Here is a 19486-nt window from a genome sequence, read left to right as displayed (position 1 = left end):
ATAATTATTTAAGGAATTTCTAAATACGTGACTTTACCGAAAGAACCAATGAGTACTTATTATGGCTGATATAAATCTCCACATCACGATAAGCAACTTCGTTGAGCTGTCATTTGTGATAAGGGACCGTCCATAAATGACGTCACGCGATTTTTGACGATTTTTGACCCCCCCCCCTCGTCACACGGCATCACAAATATGACGTCACAAAGCTCTGCCCACCCCCCCCAAAACCATATTTCCATTTTGAAAATTAAACATGCTTCAAATCGCTTTTAAATATTGTCATTGTAGTAAGTATTTAATGTGGCGCTGCACTCTGATGTTGTAGTGGAGTGTTGTTATAACAATTCTATATTTATTTAAAGTTGCGCATTTTGATGTGACGTCACATTTCTCAATCCCCCCCCCCCTCGTCACACATCGTCACAAATGTCTGACCCCCCCCCCACGCGTGACCACGACGGAGGAACGCGTGCACGTGTTTCTCGCTGCACTGGCGTCACATCGCCGCGGTCCCTTGGGGGGTGAGGGGGTGAGGGGTCACTCGCACGGGGGCCAACACAGCGCGGACGGACCCTCCGTCTCCACCTCGCTGCTGCTCTCTCCTCTTCGTCTCGTCCACCTCCTCGTCCTCTTCCCCACCTCCACTCTCCTACACCTACCTCACTCGTCCGTCTTCACCACCACCACCGTCTCCTCGTCGCCTCGTTGAGCGGCTGGAAGACTTTTGACAGCCGAGGAGAGAGGCCTGGTCGCGACATACACTCGGTTAGTCTGTTGCCTACGCCGCGGGGTTTTTAAAAATATATAATATCTGGGCATCCCTCACCACGTTGTTAATGTGCATGTTACACTGGGATATAGATTATACGACATACCACACTCCGTTGCAGATTGCAATGGACTATACCCTGCTATTGATTACACTGTAGACTACACCGTTCTGTACATTATACTGTAACCTAGTGTTCAAGATTACACTGTAGACTCCACTGTGCTGTATATTACACTGTTGACGACACGTGCACAACTCATAGACAACGCACTATCAGAGGACAATGCATACATTATCAGAGTGTGTTTTTTGTTTGCATTCTTACCGCAGGTATTGTGGTTAATGTAAACATGATTCCTTGTATAAAGGTTTCAGTTTTGTTGCCAGAAAAAAAGGGGAAAAAACCTATCATTATATTTTGGTACTGGCAAAGGAGGCCTCGTGATGTAGATGCTTACCCTGAGCTCTCATTACACTGATAGTGCGGTGTCTATGAGTTGTGCGCCTTTTGGCGTCATCTGGTCGAACACCAAGTGAGACGAGGCTCTAAGGAAAACTGTCTCTGGTGTGGACCAATCAATTTCAAGGACACTGCATACATTATCAGTGTGTTTTTGTTTACATTCTGACCGCAGGTATTGTGGTTAATGTAAACATGATTCATTGTAAAAAGGTTTCAGTTTTGTTGCCAGAAAAAGGGGGGAAAAAACGTATTTTACTTCGTGCACAAGTACTTGAGTTTGTGGCACAGCGGTTTAGCACACTGCATTATGAACCTGACAACTTGAGTTTGATTTTAGGCCACGGCTAACATCAATGATTTATATCTGACCCAGTCCTGGGTACCACCCCCGTAACCGAGCCGCAATGACCAGCGTGACAATATGGTTAACCATCCTCTTGACCGAAGGCATTGGGAGGCCTTCAACCAGCAGTGGATAGATAAAGGTCGGCAAACAAACTATCAGCTGTCATGTTAATAGAGAACAAAGTCTGACAATGTTTCGTTCAATTTGAGCTCTAGAGCTCAGTTATTTTCGAATTGTATTGCATGTTGTTTAGCGTAATGCCCGACGTTTTGCTCCAAGCACTGGGAGCTGAGCAGATAAATGTAGTTCCTGCAGAAGCTCCCAAAATGTGGAGCGAAATATAAGATATGCCAAAGTACACGTGGTACAACCCAAACATATTTGAGAGAACATTTCAAAACATCCACAACCCATCACCTAAAATTAACCATTTGATACTGTTCTCACAGAGTGAGGAATGGCGTGCGCGGTGGCATCCGTCCCAGCCATCGCCTCCATCCTGGAGCCGAGCGGGGACTTCCCGGCGTGGCTGGAGACGCAGGGCGTGAACGCGGAGGTGGCCCGGGCCATGGACTCTGAGCTGGGTATCCGGGACTACGGGGTCCTGCGCGCCTGCGTCAGGGACAGTCTCGTGCGGGCCGAGCTGCTGGCCGCGGCGCGCGACCGCCTGCCCTTCGGCTTCTACGCCGTGCTGCGGCAGGTGGTGAAGGCCCTGCAGGACACTGAGCCCCACGACGGCGCCGGGACACCACGCTGGGACGACGATGCGGCCGCCTCCTCCCCTGGTGACATGACGCTGGGAGGGCTGGTGGAAGTGCTGCTCTCGTTGCTCAGCGGTTTGAGCCGGGAGCTGCTGCTGTCCATGCGGAGGCTGGGAGGTGGTAGTGGTGGTGATGGTGGCGGTGGCTGCGGTGATGGCAGTGGGAATGGAGGAGATGGACGGGTTTTTTCTGGGGACTCCCTACCAGACCCGGAGGGACTCGCATCTGATTCAAGGGTGGCCGATGAGGAGGAGGGCACAGCAAGCGTGAAGGATGAGTACTCGTGCTATGGTGAGTGAGCACAAACAGTGTCCACACAGACCAGGCTATAGAATTTGTCTTGTTTCTGTCTAAAACGCAGTGGCATGTTAACTCTCATGAAGATTACCTAATGTGGAAAAATGATTAAAAGATTTCACCTTTGAGCTGATAAATTTGGCTTATTGGCCACAGCACTTCTTTTCCACTCTACCATTTGCAATGATTCCCCATACACCTGATTTATGAATCATAACATTCATAGCTGTTCTAGATTAGAAGTTTTCGTGACTGCAAGGATTTATACTCTTTGTTTTTTTTGGTAAAGTCACGTAGGTAAGAGATGGCTGTGACGAGGAATTATATAGTCGCGAGGGAGGGGCCATGGTGAGTGTGTAGGCGGGCTGTGGACTGGGAGGTAACGTTGTGAATCACGGGAGGGGGGCGCTGGGAGGCAACGCATGGAGTTCAAACTGAAGCTTTGTGATGCGGATGGCGGAAGTAGATAAGAAAGCTAAGATTAAGCACCCTTTTGTTATGCTGCTGGGGGAGTAAATTAGAAATGCGCAGGCTAAAAAAACAACGTGTGGCAATGGTGATGGTTGTGTGTGAAGCTGGGGGTAACAGACTGGGAATATGGATATGATTATGAAAATAAATATAAACTGGCTGTCTAGCCGTAAACTGCACGGCAGCTAAAGTTTAACTTGGTTAATTACATCCTTCCAATGATTGCTCAATTTGAATCCATCATCTCGGTTTAAGTTATGTCTATGTTTGTGTATCTGGAAAATTAGAAAGGCGAAAGCTAAACTTGCACGCTCGAAACAGCGTGTGGCAATGGTGATGGTAGTGTGTAAAGCCGGCACGAAAGAATTCCCTCATCAAAACACTATACCATAGGGCCCACTGCATCTCTGACCAACACCACCTGGCCAGTGAATTGGAACATGTACATCTGGCCCTCAAGATGAACGGATACTCGGACCATGCTATCCGCCAAGCTGTTTCTCCCACCGTGGAGAAACAACCCCCTGAGACTCTGATCAAAATCATTACGTTGCCATACATAGTAGGCGTTACCAAAAAGATTTCCAAAATTCTAAACAAACACAAGATCCAGGTCCGATTCAGTACAGTACACAAGATCCGTGATCTGATCCCATCCTTAAATGATGTAATTCCTGACTTACAGTACCCTGGTGTCTACAAACTGAGTTGCACCTGTGGTGATTGTTATATCGGGGAAACAAAACGACATTTCTGACCGCTTCCGCGAGCACAAGTCGGATTTAAAACACGGCAGGACGAATTCTTCGGCCGTAGCTGACCACTGTTATAATACTGCTGGTTCTCATGACATTGTGTTCTCCAATACCAAGGTACTCTGCAAGTCTCCTGGATACTACCAAAGATTTGTCCATGAAGCCATCCAGATATACAAACGTAGACATAACTTCCACCGAGAGGATGGATTCAAATTGAGCAATCATTGGAAGGATGTAATTAACCAAATTAAACTTTAGCTGCCGTGCAGTTTACTGCTAGACAGCCAGTTTATATTTATTTTCATATTCATATCCATATTCCCAGTCTTCTACTCCCAGTTTTACACACTACCATCACCATTGCCACACGCTGTTTCGAGTGTGCAAGTTTAGCTTGCGCCTTTCTAATTTTCCAGATACACACACATAGACATAACTTCAACCGAGATGATGGATTCAAATTGAACAATCATTGAAAGGATGTAATTAACCAAGTTAAACTTTAGCTGCCATGCTGTTTACTACTAGACAGCCAGTTTATATTTATTTTCATAATCATATCCATATTCCCAGTTTGTTACCCCCAGCTTCACACACTACCATCACCATTGCCACACGTTGTTTTTTAGCCTGCGCATTTCTAATTTACCCCCCCCCGGCAGCATAACAAAAGGGTGCTTAATCTTAGCTTTCTTATCTACTTCCGCCATGTGCATCACAAAGCTTCAGTTTGAACTCCATGCGTTGCCTCCCAGCACTCCCCCCCATGATTCACAACTTTACCTCCCAGTCCACAGCCCGCCCACACACTCACCATGGCCCCTCCCCTCCCTCCATCCCCCGCGACTATATAATTCCTCGTCACAGCCATCTCTTAGACACACTTAAGCGGTTGTGCTTTCGCTACGTTGTCCCCACCTGAAGAAGGACGCTTGTGTTGCGCCCGAACCGTCCTGATTTGCCACTATATTGTATGAATTGGCAAGGAATAAGTAGTGAGTGTTAGGTTAGTGGTAAATATCTGACAGGTATCAGGTAAGTACCATCAAGTGTCAAGTCACCCTCTTGAAAATGTATTAAATATCACCCATCCTATCTTCGTTGGAGCACCGTACAATCCACTTTTCATTGTGTAATCCTTCCACAGATGGCCGGAGAATGAATTGAAAAACTTTTGTTCATCCAGTTTATTTACCAACTTAACAAAAAACTTATTTTCTGAAAAACAAGATTTCGTGGATTTTGTTTCCTGGGAAACCCCTCAGTTGTCACAGTTCAGAGTCACAACTTTCAGTGTGTGTATCATACTGGTATAAATTAGTAGAATGTACAGTATAGTGGTACAGTACTGCATAAATATATCTGTGTCTAAAATGGTCAGTTATTACACACAGATGGATAGATATATCATGAGCATAAGGTGAAGGACTCAGGATGCTAGCCTGCAATTGACCAGACCACTGCTAGTGGACAGGCCTTCACCAGAGTGAACTCCTAGAGATTCCTGCTTGGGGGTGTTTGGTCTATGTTACCCGCTGGGCAAACGGACGTCTTGCAAGAAGTGGGAGTACTACCCACACTTTACCCCATGAGCATAATAATGCGTTATAAGAATCCATTGCGTGTCTAATGTTCTAAATGGATTTTGTGTTATTGCTTTAGATGGCACCACAGTGTTTGCCAACGCTGAACACCGCTCGCCAACACAAATGGAAGACTACGATGAACACTACTACAATCACCTGTCCGGTATGGCGCAACAGAATATTTTTACATTTTCTAACATTTTCACCAGACGGGCAATACCACAAGTAGCAGACTTCGCAGTGATAATTTAGTAATCATAATCGTACATTCCTATTTGTACGTAGTGTCATTTTGAAGATAATTGTAGGTTAAGAAAAAAAATGCTCGTGGAAAAAGCCAATGGTTTCACACATATACAAAACTGAATTCACCATCACCATCTCAGCATGGATTAAAAAGTTAGGTTGTCTGAGTATGTCCGACTCCGTGGTATTTTATGAACATTTCTCCCTTATTCTCACAGAGAAGGGCAACTTGTTAGAGAATGGCCCACAGAAGCAGAAATCACAGAGCTACCTCCATCATCCCTTCAAGTGACCTCTGGCCAACGTATTAGTGGGCAGCACTCACGTGACCTGCTGCAGAGAGTAATGTTCATCGCATGACACACAAAAGGATATTTCAATTCTCAAAGCCGGAATTTAGCCAAATAATATGAAGAAACAAATTAAATGTTGTGGGTGTATTGTGCAGCTATTGGTAATCAGGCTGAAACCATCAACTAACTAAACACGAGAACCCAGTTTAATCACAGCAGTCTTGAGAATTGAATTCGAACCCAGGATCTCAGCAATGCCAGCTTGGCACTCTGACCTCTGTGCCACCCAGCCACCTTTTAAACCAATGTTCTGGGATGTTTTTTTCTCATTGGTGACCAGGCTGAGATCATCCACTCATGAGAATCCAGGAATCAACTTTTTTAATCGGTCTCTGGATTCCCCATGGGCTAAGTGTGTTTTCACTGTCGTGATTTTTGGCAGAGGAACCTCGGCAGACCTCAACCACAGCTGTTGACGGGAACAGCCCCAATGGCATGGCTCACAACATCAAACTGGAGATGTTTGAAGGTACTGTTTTATAAGGGTGTTTGTTGACAAGCATGCGTGCAGAGTTTCGGTGTTTATCTTAAGTCTTCATTTGGGTAAGGGATGAGGAACCTACGACCCAGCCCGCAACTTAAGTTTATGCGGCCCAAGGCCATATAACGCCTAAAACTTTTAAATGACCCAAAAACAATATTGTCACCATAAGCATCTTAGCGACACTAATTTGATATTTGTACAAACTATTTTTCAACCTGGAAAAACTGTTATTCCTAATGTCACCACGATTGTATGTCCTCATGCATTGACAGAAGTGACTAAAGTGTGTGTGATAATGTGTGGCTGATTAATCATGGGCGGCCGAAATCCAAATTGGAATGCAGGACCTTGACAGTGCCAACTCAATACTCTGATCTCTAAGGCACCAGGTTACCTGTGATAAAGGCCTTCATACTACAGTGTATTGACACATCATCTCGGTTGAAGTTATGTCTATGTTTGTATATCTTGAAAATTAGAAAAGCTTAAGCTAAACTTGCACACTCGAAAACAACGTGTGGTAATGGTGATGGTAGTGTGTAAAGCTGGGAAAATGGATATGAGAATACATATAAACTGGCTGTCTAGCAGTAAACTGCACAGCAGCTAAAGTTTAGCTTGGTTAATTACATCCTTCCAATGATTGCTCAATCTGAATCCATCATCTCGGTTTAAGTTATGTCTATGTTTGTATATCTGGATGGCTTCATGGACAAATCAAGCTAAACTTTAGCTGCCGTGCAGTTTACTGCTAGACAGCCAGTTTATATTTATTCTCATATCCATTTTCCCAGCTTTACACACTACCATCACCATTACCACACGTTGTTTTCGAGCATGCAAGTTTAGCTTAAGCTTTTCTAATTTTCCAGATATACAAACATAGACATAACTTCACCCGAGATGATGATTCAAATTGAGCAATCAGTGGAAGGATGTAATTAACCAAGTGTATTGACAACTGCTTTTATACATATACATGTGAGTCCAGCTAGATATCTTCTCACCATTTGAAGAGAAATCTGGGTGAAACTAGCACCACAGTGGAACCACCCTGTATGTTCTAGCAAACATGCATTCTTGGTGCATTCTGCCCTTGTGTAGTGTTTTGCACTTGACTTTCAATCAGAGCTCATCAGTTTCAACCCAAAGCTACGCAGTGGTGTAAATGGTTATACAACAGTCTATCAGCAGGTTGTGTATGGTGGGCTAAAGCAAAACACATTTGGCTATTGTGGAAGAGTAGGTCAATATCCCCTCTGGAGGAGCTGTCTGCTGGCAGTGGGCACGTAGTTTGGAGGGCTGCCTCTTTAGCTTTAACTTTACATTCTTGGTGGTGAAGGTTGGATGTTGATGTCAAAGGTCAGGAGTGGGAGTTCGGGGACAGCGGTTTCTGTTGTCTCAGTTGTTGCCTCTGCCCGCGTCTCAGGGGAGGAGTCGAGGGCAGCACTGGGAGGAGAGGGGAGCGGCCGCCTGCGCTGGGAGGAGACGGAGGCCCACCACTCAGTGGCAGCAGGGACAACAGCAAACAGCGGATCCCAGCTTGCAGGCAAGGGCCAGATTGATGTATAAATATAATTCAAGATTGGGCTCGATCCAGCAAAGCCACAACCATATCAGGGCCAACATGTTTTCATAACCTTTGTACAAATGGGCCTGTGACCTCATCGTAACATAGTCTGTGTGTATTTACACTATGAGACCTCCTTTTCCAGTGGCAAAATATAGTAATAGGTTTTTACCCTTTCAACTGGTACAAAAACTGACACCTTTATATAAAGCATCATGTTTGCAATAACCACAACACAAGCAGTCAAAATGCAAACAAAAATAAACAACTCTGATAATGATAATGATATGCACTGTCCTTGAAGTTGATTGGTCCACACCCGAGACAGCTTTTCTTAGAGCCTAGTCTCCATTGGTGTTGGACCAGTTGACGCCAAAAGGTGTACAACTAAAAAACAGCGCACTATCAGAGTATTGAGAGCTCGGGGTAAGCATTTACACTGAGACCTCCCAAAGCCATTTTTCTCACTGTAACAGTGAATGTGGGAAAATGTGGAAAAGAGGTCACCTGAAGGAATCTCAGAGGCAGGCTTGTAATATTTGAATCAATTGGCCATTATCGAATACGGGTTGGTGCACTGCTCTGAGACAGTTCGGAAAGGATATTTTTGTTTCAGTGTGATGCCGATAGCACAATTAGAATAGAATTGGAGAACACAGAGCCACATTTTATTTCTATTCATGCTATACAAAATAACTTTGTCCATGATTCAGTGAGCAGTATTCTGGAAATTAAGTGGATAATCTGTATGTATGTATCTTTTTCTAAGAACTCCTAGGCCACTCCACCGATTTCACAGAATGAGATGTCATATGAAATGTCATGATTGGAGTTAATGAAAAATGATTGAAATAGTTGACCTTTGAGCTGATAAATTTGGCTTATTGGCCCCAGCACTTCTTTTCGACTCTACCATTTGCAATGATTCCCCCATACACCTGATTTTAAAATCATAAAATTAATAGCTTTGTGCCATTGGGACAGGTGGGCGAGCAGTTGAATCACAAATGCTTAGTTGAATTAGTACATTAGTTCACGTTACTTGGTGTATTATTTCACCTCCTTCATATCCAAAAATTCAACATTTGTCAATGACACTGGAAAAATACATAATAGGTTTCCCACTATATTGTATGAATTGGCGAGAAGTAAGTAGTGAGTGTGAGGTGAGTGGTAAATATCTGACGAGTGTCAGGTAAGTACCATCAAGTGTCATGTCACCCTCTTGAAAATGTATTAAATATAACCCATCCTAAATTTCGATTTAAAGCTTTCGTGACTGCATGGATTCATCTTATTGGTTCTTTCAGTAAAGTCACATAGAAGCGAAGATAACCCATCCTATCTTTGTTGGAACACCTTACAATCCACTGTTCATCGTGTAATCCTTCCACAGATGGCCGGAGAATGAATTACGAATTTTTGTTCATCCAGTTCATTTACCAACTCAACTGAAAAATGTTTTCTGAAAAACAAGATTTTGTGGGTTTTGTTTTCTGGAAACCCCTCAGTTGTCAGTTCAGAGTCACAACTTTCAGTGTGTGTATCATACTGGTATAAATTAGTAGAATGTACAGTATAGTGGTACAGTACTGCATAAATATATCTGTGTCTAAAATGGTCAGTTATTACACACAGATGGATAGATATATCATGAGCATAAGGTGAAGGACTCAGGATGCTGGCCTGCAATTGACCAGACCACTGCTAGTGGACAGGCCTTCACCAGAGTGAACTCCTAGAGATTCCTGCTTGGGGTGTTTGGTCTATGTTACCACGCTGAGCAAATGGACGTCTTGGAAGAAGTGGGAGTACAACCCACACTTTACCCCATGAGCATAATAATCCGTTATAAGAATCCATTGCATGTCTAATGTTCAAATGGATTATGTGTTATTGCTTTAGATGCCACCACAGTGTTTTCCAACGCTGAACACCGCTCGCCAACACAAATGGAAGACTACGGTGAACACTACTACAATCACCTGTCCGGTATGGCGCAACAGAATATTTTTACATTTTCTAACATTTTCACCATACGGGCAATACCACAAGTAGCAGACTTCGCAGTGATAATTTAGTAATCATCCTAATCGTACATTCCTATTTGTACGTAGTGTCATTTTGAAGATAATTGTAGGTTAAGAAAAAAAATGCTCATGGAATAAGCCAATGGTTTCACACATATACAAAACTGAATTCACCATCACCATCCCAGCATGGATTAAAAAGTTAGGTCGTCTGAGTATGTCTGACTCCGTGGTATTTTATTAACATTTCTCCCTTATTCTCACAGAGAAGTACAACCCTTGTTAGAGAATGGCCCACAGAAGCGGAAATCACAGAGCTACCTCTATCATCCCTTCAAGTGACCTCTGGCCAACGTATTAGTGGGCAGCACTCACGTGCCCTGCCGCAGAGAGTAACGTTCATCGCATGACACACAAAAGGATATTTTTATTCTCAAAGCTGGAATTTATTCAAATAATATGAAGAGACAAATTGAATGTTGTGGGTGTATTGTGCAGTTGTTGGTAACCAGGCTGAAACCATCAACTAACTATACACAAGAACCCCGTTTAATCACAGCAGTCTGAGACTTGAATTTGAACCCAGGATCTCAGCAATGCCAGCTTGGCACTCTGACCTCTGAGCCAACCAGCCACCTCTTAAACCAATGTTCTGGGATTTATTCTTTGGTTCTTTCGGTTAAGTCACGTCTAAAGATAAAATAATAAATTAAAATAATAGCGACGTTTCGATTGCAACACAAGCAATCATCATCAGGCATAAGAGAAATAGCAACAAAAATCTAACTAGAAAACTATAGACAGACATACAAGCAGACAGACATCACAAGGACACACAGAGAGAGGACACATATCGGCACAGAGAGAGGGGTCGTTTCTGTGACGGTCCCTTAAATATAGGGAGGGGGGGCGGGGACGGAGAGAGGGAGGGGGCAGATAAAATTAGCATATCAATGAGTGGACGGCAACGTGTTGCTGCTGCGCAAGTAAGATGACGACGTGGCACGGCACGCAAGCTTGAAAATTAGGAGAAAGACACACTAAAATTAAATAACCAAAAGAACCAAAGAATAATTCCTGCAGTCACGAAAGCTCCAAAAATTAAGATTGAACCACTTCTACGGGGAAGTTTTAAGCTTATCTTTTTTCTCTCTCTGGCTATTTGTTCTCTCTGCCTGTGTCCTCTCTTTGGAATTTTCACACTTAAATTCTAACTTAGCAATCTTTGAAATACGTAATCAACCAGGCTATGCGTTAATTGTGTGTTGACCGACTCTCTGTGTTGCATTACATCACATTTCGATATTTTGCGAGGTTATTTAATTTTAGTGTGTCTTTCTCCTAATTTTCAAGCTTGCGTGCCGTGCCACGTCGTCATCTTACTTGCGCAGCAGCAACACGTTGCCGTCCACTCATTGATATGCTAATTTTCTCTGCCCCCTCCCTCTCTCCGTCCCCGCCCCCCCCTCCCTATATTTAAGGGACCGTCACAGAAACGACCCCTCTCTCTGTGCCGATATGTGTCCTCTCTCTGTGTGTCCTTGTGATGTCTGTCTGCTTGTATGTCTGTCTATAGTTTTCTAGTTAGATTTTTGTTGCTATTTCTCTTATGCCTGATGATGATTGCTTGTGTTGCAATCGAAACGTCGCTATTATTTTAATTTATTATTTTATCTTTAGACGTGACTTAACCGAAAGAACCAAAGAATAATTCCTGCAGTCACGAAAGCTCCAAAAATTAAGATTGTTCTGGGATTTGTTTTTCTCATTGGTGACCATGCTGGGCTAAAGCAGTGAACTATTTGTCTTTTGTCAACGTGACACTTTTTTACTGATTGGCCGTGTCGGGTGGTGGAGAGTTACGACACATTTATGAATAACGCGATCTAAACCCAAAAACTTTGATTATGAATAATATTGGTCGCGAAAGCCTACGTGTTAAACAGGCTGAGGTCATCCACTCATGAAAATCCAGGAATCAACTTTTTATTTTTTGATCAGTCTCTGGATTCCCCATGGGCTATGTGTGTTTTCACTGTCGTGATTTTTGGCAGAGGAACCTCGGCAGAACCCAACCACAGCTGTTGACGGGAACAGCCCCAATGGCGTGGCTCACAACATCAAACTGGAGACGGTTGAAGGTACTATTTTATAAAGGTGTTTGTTGACAAGCATGCGTGCAGAGTTTCGGTGTTTATCTTACGTCTTCATTTGGGTAAGGGATGAGGAACCTACGACCCAGCCCGCACCTTAAGTTTATGCGGCCCAAGGCCATATAAGGCCTAAAACATTTAAATGACCCAAAAACAATATTGTCACCATCAGCATCTTAGCCACACTAATTTCGTTCTGGAGCAAACTATTTTCAACCTGGAAAAACTTTTGTTCCTTATGTCACCACCCTTTATGTCCTGACAGAAGTGACTAAAGTGTGTGTGATAATGTGTGGCTGATTAATCATGGGTGGCTGAAATCCAAATTGGAATGCAGGATCTTGACAGTGCCAACTCAATACTCTGGTCTCTAATGCACCAGGTTAACTGTGATAAAGGCCCTCATGCTACAGCGTATTGACAACTGCTTTTATACATATACATGTGAGTCCATCGAGATATCTTCTCACCATTTGAAGAGAAATCTGGATCAAATTAGCACCAAAGTGGAATCACCCTGTATGTTCTAGCAAACATGCATTATTGGTGCATTTTGCCCTTGTGTAGTATTTTGCACTTGACTTGAAATCAGAGCTCATCAGTTTCAACCCAAAGCTATGCAGTCATGTAGATGGTTACACAACAGTCGATCAGCAGGTTGTGTATGGTGGGCTAAAGGATAACACATTTGTCCATTGTGGAAGAGTAGGTCAATATACCCTCTGGAGGAGCTGTCTGCTGGCAGTGGCCAAGTAGTTGGGAGGGCTGCCCCTTTAGCTTTAACTTTACATTCTTGGTGGTGAAGGGGGATGTTAATGTCAAAGGTCAGGAGTGGGAGTTCGGGGACAGCGGGTGCCGTTGTCTCAGTTGTTGCCTCTGCCCGCGTCTCAGGGGAGGAGTCGAGGGCAGTACTGGGAGGAGAGGGGAGCGGCCGCCTACGCTGGGAGGACACGGAGGCCCACCACTCAGTGGCAGCAGGGACAGCAGCAAACAGCGGATCCCAGCTTGCAGGCAAGGGCCAGATTGATGTATAAATATAATTCAAGATTGGGCGTGATCCAGCAAAGCCACAACCATATCAGGGCCAACATGTTTTCATAACTTTTGTAAAAATGGGCCTGTGACCTCATCGTAACAGAGCCTGTGTGTCTCTGTGAGTTTATTTTAAAACCATGGTTGATAATCACAGGTCCAAAATGCCAAACGACCAGCAACAAACAGCACTATTGATAAAAGGGTAAAAAACCAATTATCATAGTTTGCTACTGGCAAATGAGGTTCCAATGGTGTAAATGCTTCCCCGAGCTCTCATACTCTGATGGTGCATTGTCATTGAGTTGTGCGACTTTTGGCATCATCTGGTCCAACACCATGTGAGACTAGGCTCTAAAGAAAGCTGTCTCGGGTGTGGACCAATCAATTTCAAGGACAGTGCATACATGATCAGAGTTATGTTTTTTGTTTGCATTCTGACTGCAGGTATTGTGGTCTATGCAAACATGACTCGTAAAAAAGGTGTCAGTTTTGTTGCCAGATAAAAGGGTAAAAAACCAATTATCATAGTTTGCTACTGGCAAATGAGGTTCCAATGGTGAGCACTATTGACAAAAGCCGCTGCAAGCATGACCGAAGTTCGAATGATGGTTTATGCTCCTTGACAAGATCCGCAAGGTATTGTAGTTAATTTGTGGCAAGCACTTTGTGTGTAATGAGTGCGACCTCAGAATGTATTCGTTCAGCAACCGGATGCCAATGCAGCTCGGGGAGCACTGAATGGACATGGTCGGATCTTGAAGTTTAAATTAAACGGTTGTCATCAACTATGAATGTAAATATGTTACAATGCAGTATGGCCAACTAAAACCAATGTTTTAGTTGTGACAATATTTTTTTATTTTTGGACATTGATTATAAATTTAAATAAAGAAGCGGAATCACTTTTAATTTGAACTCTAGTAGCGACCAGCAGCATCCCGCCTTGTGATGCTACGCCATACAACGGCTTATTCCTCCTCGCGCGACGTAGTTCTGTTCGCCCAATCGCATGAAATCCAATTCGCATCCGCGTTATAAAAAATGTGTTCCCTAATACATTTATCGCATTAAATCCAATTCACGTCATGAAAACACACGTTATAGGATAACAGACTGTAGTTTAATAACTGATGACCCTGAGGAGACCCTCATCCACCAGTAGATTGGTAAAAGGGCTGTTTATACATAGGGCTTAAACCTCTGCCCCTCAAACCCACATTGCCTGTCTCATCAGCAGTTACGCCAACGATTCCATATTAGTAATATGTCTTAGTAAGAAAAGTGCAATACTTGATCTCATAATTCTAGTATCCAAAAATTATAATGATTGCAATGAATGTTGATGGGACAGCCAATGGAAGTTAAGGGGTGATGTTTATGCACATAAATAAAGCGTTTTTCACTGAGAATCCGAGATTGATGAAAGTGTGGTTGACACATTGATAGGAATTAACTTCTCCCAAGAATACATTTTCAGAGGGATGGTCATTCTTATAGTAACACCAAGTCCTATCCATGATGGTACAAACTGAAACGCTTAAAAAGCGGCAAAGCCATGTAGCTACACAATTCCCTGGATCGTTTATACGTGCACTCAACCTGTCTTCACTCTCCTGTGGCCCATAAAAAGGCAGAATGTGCATGACAACCTCCTACACAGAATATAAAAACCTATCATCCAAACAAGTAACTTGTATATATTTCAGGTATCACCATATCATGATCGGTGTAATTTATTTTCAGAGATGGTTCTGTGTCTTGTGAGTAGCGTAAAAATATAAACATATCCATGCTCGTGCTTCTCGGTTTAGGGCTCAAAAGTCAGGAAAATTAACACTGGCCCTGTCACCTTCTCCTCTAGGTAAACTGTTGGACAAAACCCCCCCAGGCTATGTCAAGGATGACAGACACACACCAGCAGAATCGCTTGTGCCTCATCCCAACCAATTCGACCGCCAATGGCGGCAACAGCAGCAGGAACCGCAGCATCAGGTGATGGGCGAAAACCGGGTTAACACCGATTGTGCCGCAACTAGCACCACCGCAAGCCCACGGCTCCCCGCCAGCTGGCGTGCAGCCGTCATCACCGCAGCCGCTAGACGACGCAGCCGGGAGCCCGGTGACGGAATTATCGGCGTTGGTGGTGGCGTTGGCATCGGCGGTGTCGGAGCCGGCAGGGGCGGGGAACGGCGCTTCGAATGCGCGCAGTGTGGCCGGCGCTTATCCCGTTACGAGGCGCTGGTGTTCCACATGCGCACGCACACGGGCGAACAACCCTTCAGCTGTGACGTGTGCGGCCGTGCCTTTTCGCTGCACTCGAACCTCAAGGTGCACCGGCGGACCCACACGGGCGAGCGCCCGCACCGATGCGACGTGTGCGGCCGTGGATTTGCCTACCGCTCCAGCTGGAAGAGGCACCAGCGTACGCACGACCACATATAAATCATGCAACAGCTACCAACGACGGTGCCACCGCCGTTGCAGACGATGGCGCAGCGCCAGCATGGCGATCGTACACTCTAGACCTCCGCTTCGCGAATTTCGACAATAACGGACTCCCAGTGCGTGCCACACGGACAGTATGCCGTATTTCCAATGAGCCAGCAATCGGCATACATGTTTCTGTTATACATTCCGTGTTGCACCAAAGAAAGTAAACATTTTAAAGCAATACGAGCAGAACAATGACCCTGTCATTGATCAAGCTCTGCTTGACTTATTAAATGAGGCTAGACGCCAAGAGCGGTGTGGTACAGCAGAGGGCCTCAACTTCACTGATTCCAGCCGCAAGGCCTGGAACCTGCTCCGCACTCTTGGTACTGCAAAATCAGCAGCCTCCCAAACCCCAGGAGTCACAGCAGACACCATTGGTGCTCACATTCTCCAGAGAACACAATGGACCCTCAAAATGGAGGAGGAATAGAAGCCATCCACAACCTCACCCCAGAGGCCCTGGATTGGATAAAGAATTATGACATGAACCTTTGACAACTTGCTGCTCCCCTACAATGTCTGCTCGTCTGCAGGAATTCATGTCAGAAGAAGAAGCACAAGCACAATTGACCTATTGAACACAGATCATGTGATTAATGATGCAGTAAAACAAATTAAACTTGTGCTTGGTTGCTAGTTTATGCTGTTGACAAAATAACATCGACCCACGGTGATACAGTGATCTAAATGACATGCCCCCGTGTGCAAAAAGCTGTGAATTCAACGCCTGACATTTTGTCTGGCGCCGCTATTGCTGGTTTGAAGTTTACTGAAGCGTGCATATACCAACTTACATTGGTTCAGTAGAGCCAGCTTCCACAATGCACTTATTCAAAGGTGTGGCAGTTATGCCACAGTGATATCACTAGAGGCATGTCAAAGCCTGGAAGTCGCGTCACTGATTTTCAATTCAATTTTTTCATTCACAAAGGTTGAAAGTCACGTAAGAAAGAGAGACTGGAGTATATAGTCTAGATATGTAACTTCCAGATAACAGCTGACAACTGGATTTCTTTGGCATGTTTTTTTCACAACAAGACAGTAGTCGGATTTCGTGGCTCGTTTGACCGATGGGCATTGCTTGTCTTCACTCGTGGTTCAGAGGCAGTGCTGGAAATTGCATGTTCCTTTTGTAAGACTCTGGCTTTGCGTAGCAAAATAAGATCCACAGGTGACTTCCCACAGAGTGATAAAAGTCGCGCATTGTTCAAGTGAGGTCCAGTCAAAAATTTACACATTACGTTGGCCAGGCTCCGTCCATTTTTAAAGCATCCACGATATAACATCCATACTGAAATTTCCAAGTTACAGTCAGTCCCATCTCTCCTTAACACCGAAGCTGATGTTGCCTTCGCCTGTGCCCAGTTTTGCAGACTGATTAACTGCTGCTGATTCTACTGATATTTGAGAGGTAAGAATAATGATGGTGACAATGAAGATGGTGATTTTACGGTCTTGGAGAGAGGTGATGATGGTGTTGATGATTATGGTGATGAGACGAGTTGATCTTGACTGGAATTTTTGCCCACAACCTTGCGATTGTGAATCCAGAACTTTCTAGCAAGTGCGTTATTAAGTTACATTTTCTTGGTAAATAAAAAATACAGACGAAAACTAACCAAGGTAACACCGAAAATTAAGCTACACAAAAAGGAAAATGTATCTTCCATATAAAACGTAAACATGGTAATCTCATAATTAGTTACTTTTGAGTTACTGTAGATCATGTAAGTATAATAAAATTTGTAGCTATACCATCCGCCATCCAACAGCCAACCAAATCAAGTTGTCGCAAATTAAGCCAAATATTGTTTTCAGCAACCCGGAATGTTGAAAAGCAAGCAAAAGTTTGACAATTGTGTAATGCCGGTTCATCCCGTCATTCGGGTAATCAGGGGAGTAAGCCTAGTGAAACTCCGGTATATCCCGTCATTAGGGTAGTTAAGGGAGCGAGCCTACTACGGAGTGCCAGAAGGAGGGCATAGCCAAAGGGCGGGGAAAGGCCCCGCTAGGGGGATAATAGGGCAGCGTGGATACGGTAAAGGGTTGTCATTGTGGGTAACACTCGGTGGGTCGGGTTGGGCTCTTCAATAGCCTTGTGTGTAAGGGGGTTACATAGTGTTATACAGTGTTACATAGGGGTAGTTACGTTTACACCAATTACAGAACCCGTCCCGTAAGGGAAGTGTTAATAAAAGACTCGCCTCAACTCACGTAGTGTGTATGTCTTTATTGAAGCACTACAAGTGGTGTCAGGAGTTACAATAGTTGGTGAGGGCGTAGGCTACCAATGTTAACAAGGAGGAAGCAATTTACAAGGTCGGACGAGGACAACCATGATGACGGTACTCCACCACCAGCGACCCGGGCTGCTCAAGACCCGGAAATGGAGCAGCACGCTGATACGCCGGCGACGCGGGGAGACGACCGACCTCCCATGGGAGACCTGGCCGCCGTCACTGCTTTGGCCGCCCTAATGCAGAGGGAGGACGACGAGGGGACACCCGTGCAGCGTCCCGGAACCTCAACCGCAGCCACTTCCCGTGCGTGGGAAACCGGAAGGACGCAAGCCGCGCAAGCGGCCGCCATTTGGAACAGCAGGCGGGAAACGGCTTCCGCCAATTTGCAAGACCCGCCGACGGCACTGAACACAGATATTGCACTCAAGAAGAGGCTGCCCTTCGTCAAAGAATTCACAGCTACTGGCGGCGATTTGGAAGCTTTTCGACGCCGTTTTACCGCCGCTTATAAGTTAGCTAATTGGACTGAGGAGGAGGCGCTACGTGTGCTACCGGCGGCGTTGGACGACGACGGTCTGGCGGCCTTCGACGCTATTCCTGGCACAAGCCCTTGCCCAGATGGCGCTCATCTATGCTCCTCAGTCCCACAAGTGCCACAAGTTCGCCACGCGCAGGCGAGGAGAGGCTGAGACGCCACTTGCCTTCCGCAGCACGCTTCTGGCACTGGCGAAGTCAGCCTACCCCGGAATGGACCAGGTCGGCAGGGACTCGCTGGTCCTAGAGAAGATGCTCCAGCTCGCCCAAGAACTACAGGTCCTGCTACCTGCGACCGACGATGACGTCCTCTCCTCGCTCAGGATCACGTGGTGCCTGGAGGCACACTTCAGCTCTGACTTGGCTGCTGGAATCCTAGCTGTCGGGGAAGACAGAACATCTCAAGGAGCCTAGACATCCTTCTCTGGGGGTAGGGGAAGGAGGGCCGACGATCATGGACGTCGTAGGGATCCTTCTCTTCGCCAGAGCGATGGGCCGGTGGTGTGCTTTAAATGCGGCCTGCCGGGACACGTCTCCATCGGCTGCCGCGCTCCACGACCAAGACCTCCTACGACGCCGCAGTTCTACAACCGGCCCTCCTCTCATTGGGACCCACAGGCAAGTCGTGGTGCACCCCACACACAGCCAAATCACCCACCTCATGCATGGGGGTCGCGGATCGTCGGGCCGTGTCGGGATGCGTCTCGTGTGGGCCGCGCTGTTACGGGTGCAAGGTGGCCACGGCGTCCCGCGCAATTACACGCCTTGAGTCGCCGCGTTATTGCCGCAGCAGCTGGGTCGTCCGCTGTCGTAGGAACAATTGAGGGGATTGAGGTACGCCTACTTGTGGACACAGGTGCATCTCGCGCCATTTCGCCTGTTAATATT

The 19486-nt window shown here is 45.4% G+C and overlaps 1 protein-coding gene across 4 annotated transcripts; it reads left to right on the top strand.

Annotated features, from left to right (window-relative positions):
- The first annotated feature begins 525 nt into the window (after positions 1–525).
- LOC144717275 (uncharacterized) lies at positions 526–18033 on the top strand. 4 transcript variants are annotated; one of them, XM_078592694.1, is made up of 9 exons: positions 526–771; positions 2039–2639; positions 5537–5623; positions 6442–6528; positions 7973–8092; positions 10019–10105; positions 12198–12284; positions 13188–13307; positions 15193–18033. In XM_078592694.1, exons 2-9 carry the CDS (start codon positions 2045–2047, stop codon positions 15771–15773), a joined length of 1764 nt encoding a protein of 587 aa, XP_078448820.1. In that variant the 5' UTR covers positions 526–771; positions 2039–2044; the 3' UTR covers positions 15774–18033. The 4 variants fall into 4 exon arrangements, with proteins under 4 accessions (XP_078448820.1, XP_078448821.1, XP_078448822.1 ...); XM_078592695.1 differs by lacking the exon at positions 7973–8092 and having other exon boundaries at positions 2037–2639; XM_078592696.1 differs by lacking the exon at positions 13188–13307 and having other exon boundaries at positions 2037–2639.
- The last annotated feature ends 1453 nt before the right edge of the window (positions 18034–19486 follow it).

This window comes from Lampetra planeri, chromosome 3 (genome assembly GCF_965212315.1).
Source record: "Lampetra planeri chromosome 3, kcLamPlan1.2.h2, whole genome shotgun sequence".
NCBI classification, from domain to species: Eukaryota; Metazoa; Chordata; class Hyperoartia; order Petromyzontiformes; family Petromyzontidae; genus Lampetra; species Lampetra planeri.
Note: the sequence above shows the minus strand (reverse complement) of the source record. Positions and strands in the feature narration are given on the sequence as shown.

What these genes read in the sequence shown, in the direction of transcription:
- LOC144717275 (XM_078592694.1), top strand. Translation starts at nt 2,045, where the DNA reads ATGGCGTGCGCGGTGGCATCCGTCCCAGCCATCGCCTCCATCCTGGAG. An exon ending in CTACTACAATCACCTGTCCG is followed by an intron (nt 5,624 to 6,441) that starts GTATGGCGCAAC and finishes GATTTTTGGCAG; the next exon opens with AGGAACCTCGGCAGACCTCA. An exon ending in CTACTACAATCACCTGTCCG is followed by an intron (nt 10,106 to 12,197) that starts GTATGGCGCAAC and finishes GATTTTTGGCAG; the next exon opens with AGGAACCTCGGCAGAACCCA.